At 49.4% G+C, this 17,999-nt stretch overlaps 1 protein-coding gene and 1 pseudogene across 3 annotated transcripts in view; one reads left to right on the top strand and one right to left on the bottom strand.

Moving 5' to 3' along the window:
- nbeal2 (neurobeachin-like 2) overlaps nt 1-17,999 on the bottom strand; it is a 314,989-nt gene that overhangs the window by 247,968 nt on the left and 49,022 nt on the right. The window contains exon 1 of one of the 3 annotated variants that reach the window (XM_068031503.1): nt 7,764-7,972. The exons of the other annotated variants lie outside the window; for them this stretch is intronic. Coding sequence (XP_067887604.1) covers nt 7,764-7,805 — 42 coding nt within the window. The 5' untranslated portion in view covers nt 7,806-7,972. Of the gene's footprint in view, nt 1-7,763; nt 7,973-17,999 lie in introns of those variants that run through there. 3 annotated transcript variants of the gene reach the window in all.
- LOC137369678 (RNA-binding protein 25-like) overlaps nt 12,379-17,999 on the top strand; it is a 15,883-nt pseudogene continuing 10,262 nt past the window's right edge.

Genomic DNA, 17,999 nt, shown 5'->3' with positions numbered 1-17,999 from the left:
GCTCGGCAGCAAGGGCACGGGGTAGCCTTAGTGGGCCACTCCCTTCGCTATGCTGGGTCTCTCGTTCAGGCATTAAGTGCCTTTGAATGATGGACCCCACCCCACCCACCCCTGGAGCCAGGATGCAGCCCACATGGTTTGCCGTGGCATACTTCCCGTGCAGCAACAGGGCTGCCCGCCGCACAGATAATTGCGGCTGCAGCAGGAACAGGCCTTTAATTGTTGGTTAATTGCCCACTTAAGGGTCTCAATTGATGGTGGGAAGGCCATTCACAGGCCTTCCTGCCCCAGACTAAATTTTGGCAGAGGCGGGATGGTGGCTGGAATCCCTCCAGCCACCATCCCACCTGACTTTATTTTCTCCCCGCCACCAAATCCACCGCGGGGTAGAGCATAAAATTCCTCCCTAGCAATTCTGATTAAACTCTGTTTCTCTCTCCACAGATGTTGCCTGGCCTGCTGAGTACTTACAGCATTTTTGTTTTTATTTCAGAGGCTAGGAATCCTGAGGCGAGTAACTCACGTCCTGACTCCCCAAAGCCTGTCCACCATCCACAAGACACAAATCAGGAGTGTGATTGAATACTCTCCACTTGCCTGGAGGGTGCAGCTCCAACAACAAGCTCGACACCATCCATGACAAAGCAGCTCGCTTGATTGGCACCCCATCCACAAACATTCACTCCCTCCAGCACTGATGCACAGTGGCAGCAGTGTGTATCATCCACAAGATGCACTGCAGCAACGCACCGGCTCCTTCGACAGCACCTTCCAAACCCGCAACCTCTACCACCTAGAAGGACAAGGCAGCAGACGCATGCGAACACCACCACCTGCAAATTCCACTCCAAGCCACACACCATCCTGACTTGGAACTATATCGCCGTTCCTTCACTGTCGCTGGGTCAAAATCCTGGAACTCCCTTCCTAACAGCACTGTGGGTGTACCTGCCCCACATGGAGTGCAGTGGTTCAAGGGCAGCTCACCATCACCTTCTCAAGGGCAATTAGGGATGGGCAATAAATGCTGGCCTGGCCAGCGATGCCCACATCCCAAGTATGATTTAAAAAAAGATTTCCAGCATCCGGAGTATTTTACTTTTGTCCTACAGAGAGCATTTTGATAATGATCAGATAACCTATTTTAGTGATGTAACTGAATGAGGGAGCAAATGGAGGCTCAGCTTAATGTCTCATCTGAAGGACGGTATCTCTCTCAGCGCAGTTTTGCACTGCAGTCAGCATAGAATTTGGACTCAAGTCACTAGGGTGAGACTTGAACCCACAGCCTTCTGATTCAGAGGTGAGAATGCTACCCACTGAGGCACAGCTAACTGCTGCTTCCTTAAAGCTCAAGAACCCTGGTTTTTCCTGTTGCCCCCAACAATTCCGTGCTCTAACACTAAGGAACAGCTTCCATATCTCACAATCCCATATCTCTCTCCAGAATTACATCTCATTTTCTCTTGAGTCATACAATGTTCTCCTGGTGACCTGGGACCAACACTCTTCCCTTGACCACCATAGAAAAAAAACTAGATTATATCTGGTCATTCACTTACCTGCTGTTTGTTAGATGTTTCTGTGTGCAGAATGCACTGCCATTTGCCTATAAAGCAGTGACCACACTTCAAAAGATAACGCATTATTTGCAAAGTTCTGCATAGCTTGAAAATGTGATAAGCTCAATATAAACGTAACAAGAATTTGCATTTATTATAGATTCTTTAACACAGTAAAATGTCCCAAGGTGTTTCACAGAAGGGGAGTAAAATAAAAACTAACACCAAGCTAAAGGAGGAGATATTAGCACAGGTGAGAGGTAGATTTTAAGGAAGATATCAAAAAGTGGAGGAAGGTAGTGGTTTAGGGACAGATTCAAGAGCTTAGATCCTAGACATCAGAGGCTAGAAATGGAGGATAGCAAATTTCACAGAGTGTTGTCAGAGGGTTGTCGAGTTGGAGAACATTGCAGAGATAAGGAGGGGTAAGGCCAGGGAGGGATTTGAACATGAGGATGAGAAATTTAAATTTGAGCTATTGGTGGATCAGGTGCCAGGTATGAACAAACAGAGGGGTGATGGGTGCTGGTTAGGATGCAGGCAGTACTGGCTACTTGAATGAATCTAATACCCTTCCAGTGAAAAAGTTCCATTTAACTTCCTCTCTCACTTGTAACTTCCCAAATTTTAATTCTTGTTTTCTTTAGAATTTGAAATTCACTACAGTGAGGGAAAAAAAACATTTTTCTTGAATCTCTCCATGCCAGTCACCACCCCTGACAAGGATAGGGAAAGGTGAAAAGGTGGTATGGGGAACTTTAATACAGAACCTAGCTTTCCATCAACTAGGTTCTAAATCCAGAATAAGTTGCACAAGAAGAGGGATCATGTATTATCCCAGTAGGGAGGCTGAGATCAGAAACTGAGGTATGAGAGGAAGCCTGGGTGGTTGGAAAATTAAAAGATAAACTCACAACCCTCCAGTGTACGACATAGTTTAATGGACAACAACTGAACTCTTCAAAGAAAGAAAACTTGCATTCATAAAGCATCTTTCAGAACTTCAGAATGTTCCAAAATGCTTTGTGGCCAATAAAGTGTAGTCACTGCTCGAATGTAGGAAAGTGCACCAACCAATTGCGTATAGCAAGCTCCTTAAAAAAAAAAGCAATGGAATGAATTATCAGACAATCTGTTTTAGTAATGTTGGATGAGGGATAAATATTGGCTAGAATACCTTGAGAACTCTTGTACTGTTCTTTGAGTAGTGTCATGGAATATTTTATATACATCCACAAGACAGCACTCCATCAGTACTGCACTGAAATAACAGTCTGGGTTCAAGTCAGGAGTAAAAGCTGGAAATCTGAAATAAAAACAAGAAATGCTGGAAATACTCAGCAGGTCTGGCAGCATCTGTGGAGAGAGAAGCAGTGTTAATGTTTCAGGTCAGTGACCCTTCTTCTGCTAGTTCTGAGAGCGAGAGAGAGCGAGAGAGAGCGCGAGAGAGCGAGAGAGAGCGCGAGAGAGCGCGAGAGAGCGCGAGAGAGCGAGAGAGAGCGAGAGAGAGCGCGAGAGAGCGCGAGAGAGCGCGAGAGAGAGAGAGCCAGAGAGAGAGCCAGAGAGAGAGCCAGAGAGAGAGCCAGAGAGAGAGCCAGAGAGAGAGCCAGAGAGAGAGCCAGAGAGAGAGCCAGAGAGAGAGCCAGAGAGAGAGCCAGAGAGAGAGCCAGAGAGAGAGCCAGAGAGAGAGAGAGAGAGAGCCAGAGAGAGAGAGAAAGAGAGCCAGAGAGAGAGAGAAAGAGAGCCATAGAGAGAGAGAGCCAGAGAGGAGATGGAAACAGACAGAGAGAGGGGAATAGAGAGAGTGATCACGATCACCCCTGACAGATGGACATCTATCTGGAATACTCTGCATCGCTACGTCGTGTGTGCTGGCAGACATCGACTACTTATGTAAGAAAAACAATGCCAGGTATCTCAGTAAATCAATGTTCAACACAGTAAATTAATAAATTAGTCTTCATGTTTAAAGCCTATTCTCAAAAATGCATATTTTTGTTGTTTTGATTAATAGTAAAATAAATTTCTGATGCCGTTACCCTTTTGAAATTTACCCACCAGCCCCCTACCTAGGAAAAAATTTGTAATCTAGGCCCCTCACGTGAAAAGGTGGACACCCTGTTCTAAAAGGCACACTTGTATAGAAACGAGGGGGAACTAGGCTTGGCTCTGGTGCCCTCTAAAGTCAAATAACCTGCTGACCTGAAATGTGAAAAATGGACCCTTGAATGAAGGGAGGGCCGACCAATCTGTTGAACCGTACCCTAGATTTGAAAAACTGTGACTTTTTAAAAAAATTATAACAATGCAGTTTATGGGCAATATGATTGAAGTGTTTAAAATTCTGAATGGATAGGGCAGAGTAGATAGAAGCAGAATGGTTTCAGTAGTTTAGAGGCTTATAAATGAAGGGCCACAGATACAAGAGTAAATGCAAGAGGTGTTGACCAGAGGGCAAGAGACAGACACACACAGACAGACACACAGTTGTGAGGCTGTGGAATTAACCTTCCAGGGTTAGTGGTTGAGGCAAAATTAGATTGGGAAGATGGATGGAGGAAAAGGGAATGAATGGTTATGGGATCAGGAGGAGCAAATGTGATCTGCAGTATGGAGGGTGCATGCTGGTTGGGCTGAATGGCCTGTTTTGGTGTTGTGACCTCTATGTATCAGTTAGCACCTGAGCAAGAGAAGGGAAGAAAATGGAGACATAGAGCCGTGTTTGATTTTTGTGGCATTATAAATAAATGGCAGTTTTTTTTTTAGAGAATAATTTGAGTTCAGTAGCTTGCACTAACTTGGAGGTCCAGCATGCCATGGTGAGGAAGTCTCAATGGGGCAGAGTGCAAGTGGCAGTTGGACCTGGAGACTGACCCGTTGGGAAATCAAAAAGGTTCATTAGATCCTCACAAGACAATGATCCAGAATTAAAAATAGTTTCTCTTTGTTTACTCCATTCGCTGACGAATGCTCATATATATTATATATAATACTTTTTGTAGAAATTAATTTGTGTTAAAAAAAACTATTACAGCCTGAAGATTTCTATCTCAGCAGCTGGAACACAAGTTTTGCAGGTCATTTGGAAATGGCCTCATGTCAACTGCAGACACAGTGGGATGAATTTTAGTACCAGGGTCCCAATCCTGACGCCAGGCTGAACTCTGGGTTGTGAACTTGGAATTGGCTCTGGTGGGACCCTGGAGGAGATTGGAGAGGAGGCAGCCAATTAAGAAGCCACTTCCAGAAGCCCCATCCAATTAAGGATGGCGGGCGGCTCTGCAGCTCGGAGAGCCAATGGGAGCACCCAAGGCTCTGGACAGACAGCAACCTCACCAGAAGAGGTAGCGGCTGCCTCTGTAGTTGCGGAATTGCCTCAAAATGGAGATACCCTCTGAAGACTTGTAAATTTTACAAAATATACTGTGGCCACAGCTGCCAGGCCATCCTACAGGAGGGGGAGCCCTTCCACAGGATGGTTTGTAGCCATGGCTCTCGCAGCCCAGTATATCTGTGCTGGGCTGCTTTGCAGTGTGCATCTCTGGCCCTTCCCCCACCAATCACCATCCAGCCTGTCAGTGGGAGCTGCCACCATTCCATCTATGGGCTCCAGCCACATTGGGGGAGGGGGAGGGGGAGGGGGGAGCCTGTCCACTGTCTAGAAATTCCAGACGGCATATGAAGAGTGCCAATTGGCACTTTAATTGGACTAATTAGCTACAGACCGCTTGTAGGCGGGTAGCCATCATCCCACCCCCAGAGCTGCCTCCCTGAAAATAGGCCAGAAGGCAGGAACATGCCGGCAGACCAGCACGCCGACTGATAGTCAGAAATTGCCAGCCTGGCCACCTCCAAAACTGCCTCTGCCTTGGGATGTATATTTAGCCCAGTGAGTCTCATTTGGCAAGAAAATTAGAGTGCAATAGCTGCTCAAATATAAAAAAAGATTCAGATCTCCTCTGATGGTTCAATGGGGAAATGCACGACATATAGCAGAAAGGCTTCAGTCTCTGGTCTGTGCTCAGTTAATTAGTCTCATTGGCACAGAGGCTGGTGCATGACATATTGCCCTCAAAATCAATATCATCCACTGACTGGAGCCCCATATGACCTCTTTGTGGTGCAGAACCAGAAGGCTAGGGTTGCAAACTATGAATATCAAAAAGCCTTGTGAAGATGTACAGTGCGCTGAATTTGTTTGTAAAAATAGTTGTATTTTTGGTCTACGTCAATAGCAGTAAGTTGAGACTGAACACACATTTTACATTGATGCCTAGGTTCTGAGTCAACAGTTCAAATGGAGACTCTCAATCTGCGGTCATTGACCCTTTTTGCTTTGCCAGTGCCCTTCTGGGTTAGCTATGCCTCAGTAGTAGCACTCTTGTCGGAGTCAGAAGATTGTGGGTTCAATACCCATCTTCGGTGACTTGAACACATAATCCAGTGTAGCAATGAGGGAGTCTTTCGGGCGAGACATTAAACAGAGGCCCCATCTGCCCTTTCGGGTGAATGTAAAAGATCCCATGTCACTATCTGCAAAAGAGCAGGGGAGTTTTTTTTTTTAGAGATACAGCACTGAAACAGGCCCTTCGGCCCACCGAGTCTGTGCCGACCATCAACCACCCATTTATACTAATCCTACACTAATCCCATATTCCTACCACATCTCCACCTGTCCCTATATTTCCCTACCACCTACCTATACTAGGGGCAATTTATAATGGCCAATTAACCTATCAACCTGCAAGTCTTTGGCATGTGGGAGGAAACCGGAGCACCCGGAGGAAACCCACGCAGACACAGGGAGAACTTGCAAACTCCACACAGGCAGCACCCAGAATTGAACCCGGGTCCCTGGAGCTGTGAGGCTGCGGTGCTCACCACTGCGCCCCTGTTCTCCTGGTGTCCTGGCTAATATTTATCCCTCAACCAATATCACTAAAATAGATAATCTTGTCATTATAATACTGCTGTTTGTCGGACCTTGCTGTGTGTCAATTAGCTACTGCATTTCCTAAATTATGGCAGTAGCTACACTTAAAAAGTACTTGATTGGCTGTAAAGCACTTTGAGACATTAAGATCCTGAAAGGTGCTATAAAAATGCAGGTCTTTCTTTTGTGCTCACTGGATGCCAACAGGAAGCAGCACTGTGTTGTGCTTTAGAAAAGTACGTTGGGGTGTGGATACTGCCAAAGAATCAAAGTTCACTTCTTTCATTCACTTAAACACTTAGCATGTTACCTCAGTTGCAGTATTGAGGGGTCACTGCATTTTTGGAGGTGCTGTCTTTCAGATGAGATATTAAACTGAGGCCCCATCTGCCTGTTCAGGTCACTGCTAAAAATCCTGCGGCTTCAGAGACGGGCATAGAGGTACAGTGGTGTAGTGGTTATGTCACTGCTCTATCAATCTAGCATCTTCAACAAATAATCCAAAGAAGGTCAATTCAAATCCCAGCATGGCAGCTGGAGAATTTGAATTCAGTTTTAAAAATCTGCAAATAAAAAGCTAGCACAGTAAAGAAGTGACCATGAAACTGACGGATTGTCATTAAAAACCCAACTGGTTCACTAATGTCCTTCAGGGAATGACAGCCATGGTTCTTAACCAGTCCGGCCTATATGTTGACTCTTAACTGACCTCTGAATGGCAAACCACAAACTCAGAGGAACTAGAGATGGGCAATAAATACCAGCATTGCTAACAATGCCTACATCATGAGAATGAATCCTTAAAAAACATGGACTTCTGGTGATCACTTCCCCACAACCATACAAAGCAAAGCAGATTAACTGGTCATTCATCTCTTTGTTGGTTATGACATACAACAATTGCTATGTGTCCCATATATCAGCAGTCAATGTACACCACAGTAATTCATCCGATTCAAGTGATTAGGTCTTAGACAGTGCAAATATCACAGAATTATCAACGTGTGCCATCTATAATCAGAAGATCACATGGTTATAACCTCAGAGTAAAAACAGGTTAAGAAAATTAGCTGTTACTCAACTGGTATACACCATTTGAAATAAATGCTGTTCAGCTTTTAACAAGTTAAATGTATTAATGGTTTGTTCATGCTCGTTCACTTGGAGTTAAAAGTGAAAACAGTTGCCTCAAGTTTACTTAAAAACTCAGCTTGAATACTTCCTGAAAGGCACTGCAATAAAAACAAATTAATTTACGATTTCATTACCTCAGATGCCGGCGGAGGAGGCTGGGAAATGAGCAAGTCCATTATTGGCCCGTCTGCAGTGACTCTCCCAAGGAGCCCGTGTGAAGAGCACTGTTTGGTAACGGTGATGAGTGATGGACAGTTGGGCTGTGAGCTTTCGACAGGGTCCCTGCAGAGCAGGGCTCCATGATACACTAAACCCCGAACAGATCGTCAGACAGGCCAGGAAGTGGCGAGTCACACACATAAGCCAACAACACGCTTCCTCTCTCGCTCTTCGTTAAATCATCACTCGTTGAATCAACAAACTCATTACACGAAGGGTGTGGCAAACCTTTCTGTGCCCTTTCTTCCATTCTCTCTTCTCCACTTTTTTTTTTAAAGCCATTTTTTTCTCATCTCAGTGACACATTCTTTACATGCAAGTTGGAAGGAGACTGTTAGCAGAGTATTCTACCATGGGGAGCATCGTAGCCAAGCATGATCCTGCCCTCCCTAGCCCAGGGATGCTGAGGCGAGTTGTAACATTTCAATCACCACTTCAGTTGAGATTTGCTAATTCTGTCTCAATTACCATTATCTGTCTCACTGCAAAACAGCTGCACTGTGGCTGCAGTATGCATAATCTAGAGGATGCATTGCAAAGATTGACTCATAATACTTTCTGGGCAACTAAGGATGGGCCAAATAAATGCAGCCTTGCCTGCATCACCTACATGCACATAATAATGCTACTTTAAAAAATGCAATTTCATGTTACAGAAAAATAAGGGTCATAGACAACTCATCAAGTTCACTTTGACAGTAACTCCCAGCCCTGCGCCTCCACCATCAAGAAGGACAAGAACAGCAATACAATGGGAATACCACCATCTCAAAGTTCCCCTAGAAGTCACAGACCATCCTAACTTGGGCATACATTCCTGTTCATTCATAGTCACCGAGTGAAAATCCTGGAACTCCCTACCCAACACCATTGTGAGGCCACCTTCATCACACAGACTGCAGTAGCTCAAGGGGAAAGTTCAGCACCACCTTCTCCAAGACAACTAAGGATGGGAAATAAATGCTGACCTTATCAGTGACACCCACATCCTCCTATGAAATCTTTTGTTTTAAATTGTTAAAGGTTTACATGTTTTACTCTTTTTAAAGAGTGTTAACCAGGTTCCCAGTAGACTGTGCCAGGAAACGAAGCTTATGGGTTTGATCCCCAGGCCCATACCGAGCATTTTAAAATAAATTCTTTGACTGGGCACTACTTTGGCTAGGCAAACTATCCATCATTGGAACTAATGTTCCCTCTAAGTTGCGTGGCAACCGAAAAGTCCACGTACAGGTCGCACAGAAGAGTTTAAAAGGGACCGCACACTTGAACAAATCGCCTGCACATGTCAAAAAGTAAAGAGAGAACGTTGATTGTGACCTAGGTTCAATTTTGAATTGTGGAATGCAAATAGCCTGGAGGGTTGTAGGGCTGGAGGAGATTACAAAGATAGGGAGGAAACAAGGATGAGAATTATTAAAACAAAAAATGAGTTGTTGCTTAACTGAGAGCAAATGTAGATCAAAGAGTACAGCGGCGATGGGCGAACAGAACTTAGCGCGATTTAGGACATGGGAACCTGAGTTTTGGATGACCTCAAGTTCACCAAGAGTAGAAAGTGGGAGGCCATCCAGGAGTGCATTGCAATAGCCAAGTCTAGAGTTAAAAAAGGCATGTATCAGGGTTTCAGTAGCAGATGAAATGATGTTGGAGTAGAGTCAGGAGATGTTATGGAGATGCAAATATGCAGTCCTAGCCATGGCACAGATGTGTGGTTAGAAGCTCATCGCGGGGTCAAATAGGACAGCAAGGTTGTGAACAATCTGGTACAGTCTCAGACAGGGAGAAGGATGGAGTCAGTAGCTAATGTTTGTAGTGAGGACTGAAGACAATGGTTTCAGTCTTCCCACTATTTCGTTGGAGGAAGTTTCTGTTCATCCAGTACTAGATGTCGGACAAGTAGTCTGACAACTTAGAGACAGTGGAGGGGTTGAGAGATGGTGGCAAAGTAGAGCTGGCATTGTCAGTGTACACGTGGAAACTAATGCTTCGTTTTCAGATGATGTCACCAAGGAGCATCATAAAAATGAAAAGTTGAAGGAGGCCAAGGGTGGATCCTTGGGGGACATTTACGGGAATGGTAAGAACCACTATTGTACGTGATTCTCTTGCTACAACTGGATGGAAAGAATAGAACCAGGCAAGTGCAGTCCCACCCAGCTGGATGACATTAGAGAGGCTTTGGAGGAGAACAGAGTAGTCAACTGTGTCAAAGGCTGCAGACAGGTTTAGAAGGACAAGGAGGCTTGTTCACCTTTGTCAGTCACATAGGATGTCATTTATGATCTTGATAAGGGCTTTTTCGGGACTCTGGCATGGCAAAAACTTGATTGGATGGATCTAAACATGGAGCTCCAGGAAAGATGGGTGTGGATTTGGGAGACAAAAGCATGTTCAAGGATTTTGGAGAGGAAAGGGAGATTGGAAATGGGGCCATTCCCAAAGACGAAGGGGTCAAAACTTGTATTTTTTGAGGAGGGGGAAGAACTGTTAATAATATCGGCTAACATGGGAGCCAGGAAGGGAAGTTAGATGGTCAGTAGTTGAGTGGGAATAGGGTCAAGGGAGCTGGAGGTGGGTCTCAGACAAGATGAGCTCTGAGGGCAGGAAAGGAGATAGGGGAGAAGGTAGAAAAAGATGTGAGTTCAGGGTTAAGGCGGGGGAACCTTAGAAGTTTGGTCCAATGAGCTAGGGAAAGAGAGAGAAGCAGCACAGGTAGCTGATCAGATGGTCCCAATCTTAGCGACAAAGTCCAAAAGCTCCTCAACACTTCTGTGATATTGTTTGAGGCGAGGGTGGAGGAGACAGTGGAGAGGGGTTTAAAAAGACAGTCTACAGTAGAGAAAAGAAGCCTGGGTTTATCTATGCTATCCAGAGTGTTCCTGGTATAGTGAGCTGTTTTGGTAGATGACAGCAGGACCCAATAGTGCTTTATGTGTCCAGCTAGATCTGGCAGTGAATGGCTAAAGTAGTTGTCCACCATAACAAAAACTGTGCTGGAAATACTCAGCAGGTCTGGCAGCATCTGTGGAGCCAGAAACAGAGTTAACATTTCAGGTTGATGACCTTTCATCAGAACTGATGGATCCTTTTGCCTCAAGTTTGGAAGGGTTGTTGATGGAATCTTCAATGTTTATATTTCGCACAACAACAACTGCTCTCAGACACCTCTGAGAGGATTAGAATTTAACAAATGTTGGACTTCATTCCACTCGGAAATTTTATCTCAAAGATCTAACTTGCGACTTTCACAGACAGCTATTACCCAGGGTTATATTGTATCCAGCACCCCAGACATGAAAGGCAAGTAGTAACCAACCATACTGCCATGCAACGTCATACTCAGTGCAGATCAGGTATTGAACTCAGGATCTTCCTTGTCTTGTGGTGCAAAACCACAGTAGGTAGTGCATTCATTCACTGAGTCCAGCAAGGGAGCTTCTAACCATTTAACTCAAAATAAGAGAAGCTTCCATTGCAGTACCTGCAAATTAAGAAACCAAATTGATGGTCTAATGCAGATAGTGCGAGACAAAATTAAGGTGGCAGAGCAAAACGTAGCAAGGCTGCAGACTCTTACAGCAAGGAAAGAGGCTATTCTGCCCACAGTGCCTGCGCCAGCTCTTTGAAAGAGCTATGAAAGTAGGGAAATGAAACTTTCTCCATAATCCTGCAATTTTTTTCTTTTTAACTATTGATCCAATTCCCTTTTGAAAGTTACTGTTGAATCTACTTCCACCACCCTTTCAGACAGTGCTTTCAAGATCATAACTCGCTGGTTAAAAACATTTTTCATCTCACTACCTCTGGTTCTCAAGCCAGTTATCTTAAAATTTGTGTTAGAGCTGAAGATCACAGGGCAAAGGGAGTACCTATGCAGGAAAGGAGTCACACAGATTGGAGCAAAGAACAGTTAGAGTATGAGACAATGCCAGAAATTTAAATTTCAATGATTGATGATGAAGTGTGTGTGTAGGAGGCTTACTGCAACTTGGGAGAAGCAAATGAGGTTCAGTTCAAGAAAGATACATGGGGCTTGGACTGAAAACAAGTACGAAAACAACCTTTTCTGTGTTATGATAATATCACTATGAGATTGTTATCAGCAACACTGGCTATCACCATATCAGCAAACCTAGGGTAGAGTCAGTCACAACTCTGCAATTTGCACATTTGTTCTTTAATGCATGGAATTTCCACAACCCCTGTCAGAGGTAATATTAATACTATAGGTCATAAACAAAAATTAACATGACGCACTAGGATAGGAATGAGTCATAGTCACAGGTGGCAGCATTTCAGCCAGTGTACAAATTACATTTACGGCACGTGTCCTGCATACCTTTTCCTACCCATTTGCTACCTGATGCTGGTGACTCTTCTGCTGGTGTCAGCTTTGAAGTGCGTGGGCAAGAGGTACACACAGTGCACAGCCTTGGGCTAAGTTTTCTCAAGTTTCTGGGTGAACATCATATTCCTCAAGTCTTTGTTTTGGGTCATCACAGCTCCCCAAAGGAGATAACCTAAAGGATGAATGGGAAATTATTCAACCTTTGTGGCATCCACTCCAAAACAAAGGTTACTCCGACTTCAGCTATTGAGCTTCAGTCTGTGCACAATGCTTATGTATATGCTCACTCAGAGACTGAGCTTCAAGTCATCGTTGACTGCTTCACTGAAATATACGGGAGGATGGGCCTTTTTTTAAACATCCAGAAAACTAAAGTCCTCTTCCAACCCAATCCAGCAGCACTTCAGCCATCGTTGATCAGGATCCATGGTGAGACCCTGGAAAATGCAGACAACTTTCCATATAAAGAACAAAGAACAGTGCAGCACAGGAACAGGCCATTCGGCCCTCCAAGGCTGCGCCGATCTCGATGCCTGTCTAAACTAAAACCTTCTGCACTTCCGGGGACCGTATCCCTCTATTCCCATCCTATTCATGTATTTGTCAAGATCCCTCTTAAACGTCATTATCGTACCTGCTTCCACCACCTCCCCCGACAGCAAGTTCCAGGCACTCACCACCCTCTGTGTAAAGAACTTGCTCGCACATCCCCTCTAAACTTTGCCCCTCTCACCTTAAATCTATGTCCCCTAGTAACTGACTCTTCCACCCTGGGAAAAAGCTTCTGACTATCCACTCTGTCCATGCCGCTCATAACTTTGTAAACCTCTATCATGTCGCCCCTCCACCTCCATCGTTCCAGTGAAAACAATCCAAGTTTATCCAACCTCTCCTCATAGCTAATGCCCTCCAGACCAGGCAACATCCTGGTAAACCTCTTTTGTACCCTCTCCAATGCCTCCACGTCCTTCTGGTAGTGTGGCGACCAGAATTGCACGCAATATTCTACGTGTGGCCTAACTAAAGTTCTGTACAGCTGCAGCATGACTTGCCAATTTTTATACTCTATGCCCCGACCGATGAAGGCAAGCATGCCGTATGCCTTCTTGACTACCTATCCACCAGCGTTGCCACTTTCAGTGATCTGTGGATCTGTACGCCCAGATCTCTCTGCCTGTCAATACTCCTAAGGGTTCTGCCATTTACTGTATACTTCCCACCTGCATTAGACCTTCCAAAATGCATTACCTCACATTTGTCCGGATTAAACTCCATCTGCCATTTCTCCGCCCAAGTTTCCAACCGATCTATATCCTGCTGTATCCTCTGACAATCCTCATCCCTATCCGCAACTCCACCAGCCTTTGTGCCGTCCGCAAACTTACTAATCAGACCAGCTACATTTTCCTCCAAATCATTTATATATACTACAAACAGCAAAGGTCCCAGCACTGATCCCTGCGGATCACCACTAGTCACAGCCCTCCTTTCAGAAAAGCACCCTTCCACTGCTACCCTCCGTCTTCTATGACACAGCCAGTTCTGAATCCATCTTGCCAGCTCAAGAGAGAGAGAGAGAGCGCGCGGACAGAGATGAGAAGCGCAGCGGACAGAGAGAGAGAGAGAGCGCGCGGACAGAGAGAGAGAGAGAGCGCGCGGACAGAGAGAGAGAGAGAGCGCGCGGACAGAGAGGAGAGAGAGAGCGCGCGGACAGAGAGAGAGAGAGAGCGCGCGGACAGAGAGAGAGAGAGAGCGCGCGGACAGAGAGAGAGAGAGAGCGCGCGGACAGAGAGAGAGAGAGAGCGCGCGGACAGAGAGAGAGAGAGAGCGCGCGGACAGAGAGAGAGAGAGAGCGCGGCGACAGAGAGAGAGAGAGCGCGCGCGAGGACGAGAGAGAGAGAGAGCGCGCGGACAGAGAGAGAGAGAGAGCGCGCGGACAGAGAGAGAGAGAGAGCGCGCGGACAGAAGAGAGAGAGAGATGCGCGCGGACAGAGAGAGAGAGAGAGCGCGCGGACAGAGAGAGAGAGAGAGCGCGCGGACAGAGAGAGAGAGAGAGCGCGCGGACAGAGAGAGAGAGAGAGCGCGCGGACAGAGAGAGAGAGAGCGCGCGGACAGAGAGAGAGAGAGAGCGCGCGGACAGAGAGAGAGAGAGAGCGCGCGGACAGAGAGGAGAGAGAGAGCGCGCGGACAGAGAGAGAGAGAGAGCGAGCGGACAGAGAGAGAGAGAGAGCGCGCGGACAGAGAGAGAGAGAGAGCGCGCGGACAGAGAGAGAGAGAGAGCGCTGCGGACAGAGAGAGAGAGAGAGCGCGGCGGACAGAAGAGAGAGAGAGCGCGCGGACAGAGAGAGAGAGAGAGCGCGCTGACAGAGAGAGAGAGAGAGCGCGCGGACAGAGAGAGAGAGAGAGCGCGCGGACAGAGAGAGAGAGAGAGCGCGCGGACAGAGAGAGAGAGAGAGAGCGCGCGGACAGAGAGAGAGAGAGAGCGCGCGGACAGAGAGAGAGAGAGGAGCGCAGCGGACAGAGAGAGAGAGAGAGCGCTGCGGACAGAGAGAGAGAGAGAGCGCGAGGACAGAGAGAGAGAGAGAGCGCGCGACAGAGAGAGAGAGAGAGCGCGCGGACAGAGAGAGAGAGAGAGCGCGCGGACAGAGAGAGAGAGAGAGCGCGCGGACAGAGAGAGAGAGAGAGCGCGCGGACAGAGAGAGAGAGAGAGCGCGCGGACAGAGAGAGAGAGAGAGAGCGCGCGGACAGAGAGAGAGAGAGAGCGCGCGGACAGAGAGAGAGAGAGAGCGCGCGGACAGAGAGAGAGAGAGAGCGCGCGGACAGAGAGAGAGAGAGAGCGCGCGACAGAGAGAGAGAGAGAGCGCGCGGACAGAGAGAGAGAGAGAGAGCGCGCGGACAGAGAGAGAGAGAGAGCGCGCGGACAGAGAGAGAGCGAGCGGCGGACAGAGAGAGAGAGCTAGCGCGCGGACAGAGAGAGAGAGCGAGCGCGCGGACAGAGAGAGAGAGAGAGCGCGCGGACAGAGAGAGAGAGAGAGCGCGCGGACAGAGAGAGAGATGAGAGCGCTGCGGACAGAGAGAGAGAGAGAGCGCTCGCGGACAGAGAGAGAGAGAGAGAGCGCAGCGGACAGAGAGAGAGAGAGAGCGCGCGGACAGAGAGAGAGAGAGAGAGCGCTGCGGACAGAGAGAGATAGAGAGCGCGCGGACAGAGAGAGAGAGAGAGCGCGCGGACAGAGAGAGAGAGAGAGCGCGCGGACAGAGAGAGAGAGAGAGCGCGCGGACAGAGAGAGAGAGAGAGCGCGCGGACAGAGAGAGAGAGAGAGAGCGCGCGGACAGAGAGAGAGAGAGAGAGCGCGGGCGGGACAGAGAGAGAGAGAGAGCGCGCGGACAGAGAGAGAGAGAGAGCGCGCGGACAGAGAGAGAGAGAGAGCGCGCGGACAGAGAGAGAGAGAGAGCGCGCGGACAGAGAGAGAGAGAGAGCGCGCGGACAGAGAGAGAGAGAGAGCGCGCGGACAGAGGAGAGAGAGAGCGCGCGGACAGAGAGAGAGAGAGATGCGCGCGGACAGAGAGAGAGAGAGCGCGCGGACCGAGAGAGAGAGAGAGCGCGCGGACAGAGAGAGAGAGAGCGCGCGCGACAGAGAGAGAGAGCGCGCGCGGACAGAGAGAGAGAGCGCGCCGCGGACAGAGAGAGAGAGAGCGCGCGCTGGAAGAGAGAGAGAGAGAGAGCGCGCGCGGAGAGAGAGAGAGAGAGCTGCGCGCGGAGAGAGAGAGAGAGCGCGGCGCGGAGAGAGAGAGAGAGCGCGCGCGAGAGAGAGAGAGAGCGCGCCAGAGAGAGAGAGAGAGAGCGCGCGGAGAGAGAGAGAGAGAGCGCGCGGAGAGAGAGAGAGCGCGCGGAGAGAGAGAGAGAGAGCGCGCGGAGAGAGAGAGAGAGAGCGCGCGGAGAGAGAGAGAGAGAGCTGCGCGCGGAGAGGAGAGAGAGAGAGCGCGCGCGGAAGAGAGAGAGAGAGAGCGCGCGCGGAGAGAGAGAGAGAGCGCGCGCTGAGAGAGAGAGATGAGCGCGCGCGGAGAGAGAGAGAGAGCGCGCGGGGAGAGAGAGAGAGAGCGCGCGCGGGGAGAGAGAGAGAGCGCGCGAGGAGAGAGAGAGAGAGCGCTCGAGGAGAGAGAGAGAGAGCGCGCGCGGAGAGAGAGAGAGAGAGCTGCGCGGAGAGAGAGAGAGAGCGCAGCGAGAAGAGAGAGAGAGCGCGCGCGAAGAGAGAGAGAGAGAGCGCGCGGAGAGAGAGAGAGAGAGCGCGCGGGAGAGAGAGAGAGAGAGCGCGCGGAGAGAGAGAGAGAGCGCGCGCGGAGAGAGAGAGAGAGCGCAGGCGCGGAGAGAGAGAGAGCGCGCGCGGAGAGAGAGAGAGAGCGCGCGCGGGAGAGAGAGAGAGAGCGCGCGCGGAGAGAGAGAAGAGAGCGCGCGCGGGAGAGAGAGAGAGAGAGCGCGCGGACTGAGAGAGAGAGAGCGCGCGGACAGAGAGAGAGAGAGCTGCGCAGCGGACAGAGAGAGAGAGAGAGCGCGCGGACAGAGAGAGAGAGAGAAGCGCGCGGACGAGGAGAGAGAGAGAGCGCGCGCAGAGAGAGAGAGAGCGCGAGAGAGAGAGAGCGCAGCGGACAGAGAGAGAGAGAGCGCGCGGACAGAGAGAGAGAGAGAGCGCTCGGACAGAGAGAGAGAGAGAGCGGCGGACAGAGAGAGAGAGAGAGCGCGCGGACAGAGAGAGAGAGAGAGCGCGCGACAGAGAGAGCGAGAGAGAGCGCGGAGAGAGAGAGAGAGCTGCGCGGAAGAGAGAGAGAGAGAGAGAGCGGCAAGAGAGAGAGAGAGAGCGCGCGGACAGAGAGAGAGAGAGAGAGCGAGCGGACAGAGAGAGAGAGAGAGAGCGCGGCGGACAGAGAGAGAGAGAGAGCGCGCGGACAGAGAGAGAGAGAGCGCGCGGACGAGAGAGAGAGAGAGCGCGCGGACAGAGAGAGAGAGAGAGAGCGCAGCGGGACAGAGAGAGAGAGAGTGAGAGCGCGGACAGAGAGAGAGAGAGAGCGCGCGGACAGAGAGAGAGAGAGAGCGCGCGGACAGAGAGAGAGAGAGAGCGCGCGGACGAGAGAGAGAGAGAGAGCGCAGCGGACGAGGAGAGAGAGAGAGGAGAGGGGAGAGAGAGAGAGGGGAGGGGGAGAGCTGAGAGCAGGAGGAGAGAGAGAGGGGATGCGCGCGGAGAGGAGAGAAGAGAGGCGGAGAGAGAGAGAGAGAGAGCAGCGGACGAGAGAGAGAAGGAGAGAGCGCGCGGGGAAGAGAGGAGGGAAGGAGAGAGAGAGCGGCGCGATGACAGAGAGAGAGAGAGAGAGAGGGAGCGCGGACAGAGAGAGAGAGAGAGCGCAGCGGACAGAGAGAGAGAGAGAGCGCAGCGGACAGAGAGAGAGAGAGAGAGCGCAGCGGACAGAGAGAGAGAGAGAGCGCGCGGACAGAGAGAGAGAGAGAGCGCGCGGACAGAGAGAGAGAGAGAGCGCCGCGGACAGAGAGAGAGAGAGAGCGCGCGGGACAGAGAGAGAGAGAGAAGCGCGCGGACAGAGAGAGAGAGAGAGCGCGCGGACAGAGAGAGAGAGAGAGCGCGCGGACAGAGAGAGAGAGAGAGAGCGCGCGGACAGAGAGAGAGAGAGAGCGCGCGGACAGAGAGAGAGAGAGGACGGCGCGCGGACAGAGAGAGAGAGAGAGAGCGCGCGGACAGAGAGAGAGAGAGACGCAGCGCGGACAGAGAGAGAGAGAGAGCGCGCGGACAGAGAA

This window comes from Heterodontus francisci, chromosome 5 (genome assembly GCF_036365525.1).
Source record: "Heterodontus francisci isolate sHetFra1 chromosome 5, sHetFra1.hap1, whole genome shotgun sequence".
NCBI lineage: Eukaryota > Metazoa > Chordata > Chondrichthyes > Heterodontiformes > Heterodontidae > Heterodontus > Heterodontus francisci.
The sequence above is the reverse complement of the archived record's forward strand: the minus strand, read 5'-3'. Positions and strand labels throughout refer to the sequence as shown.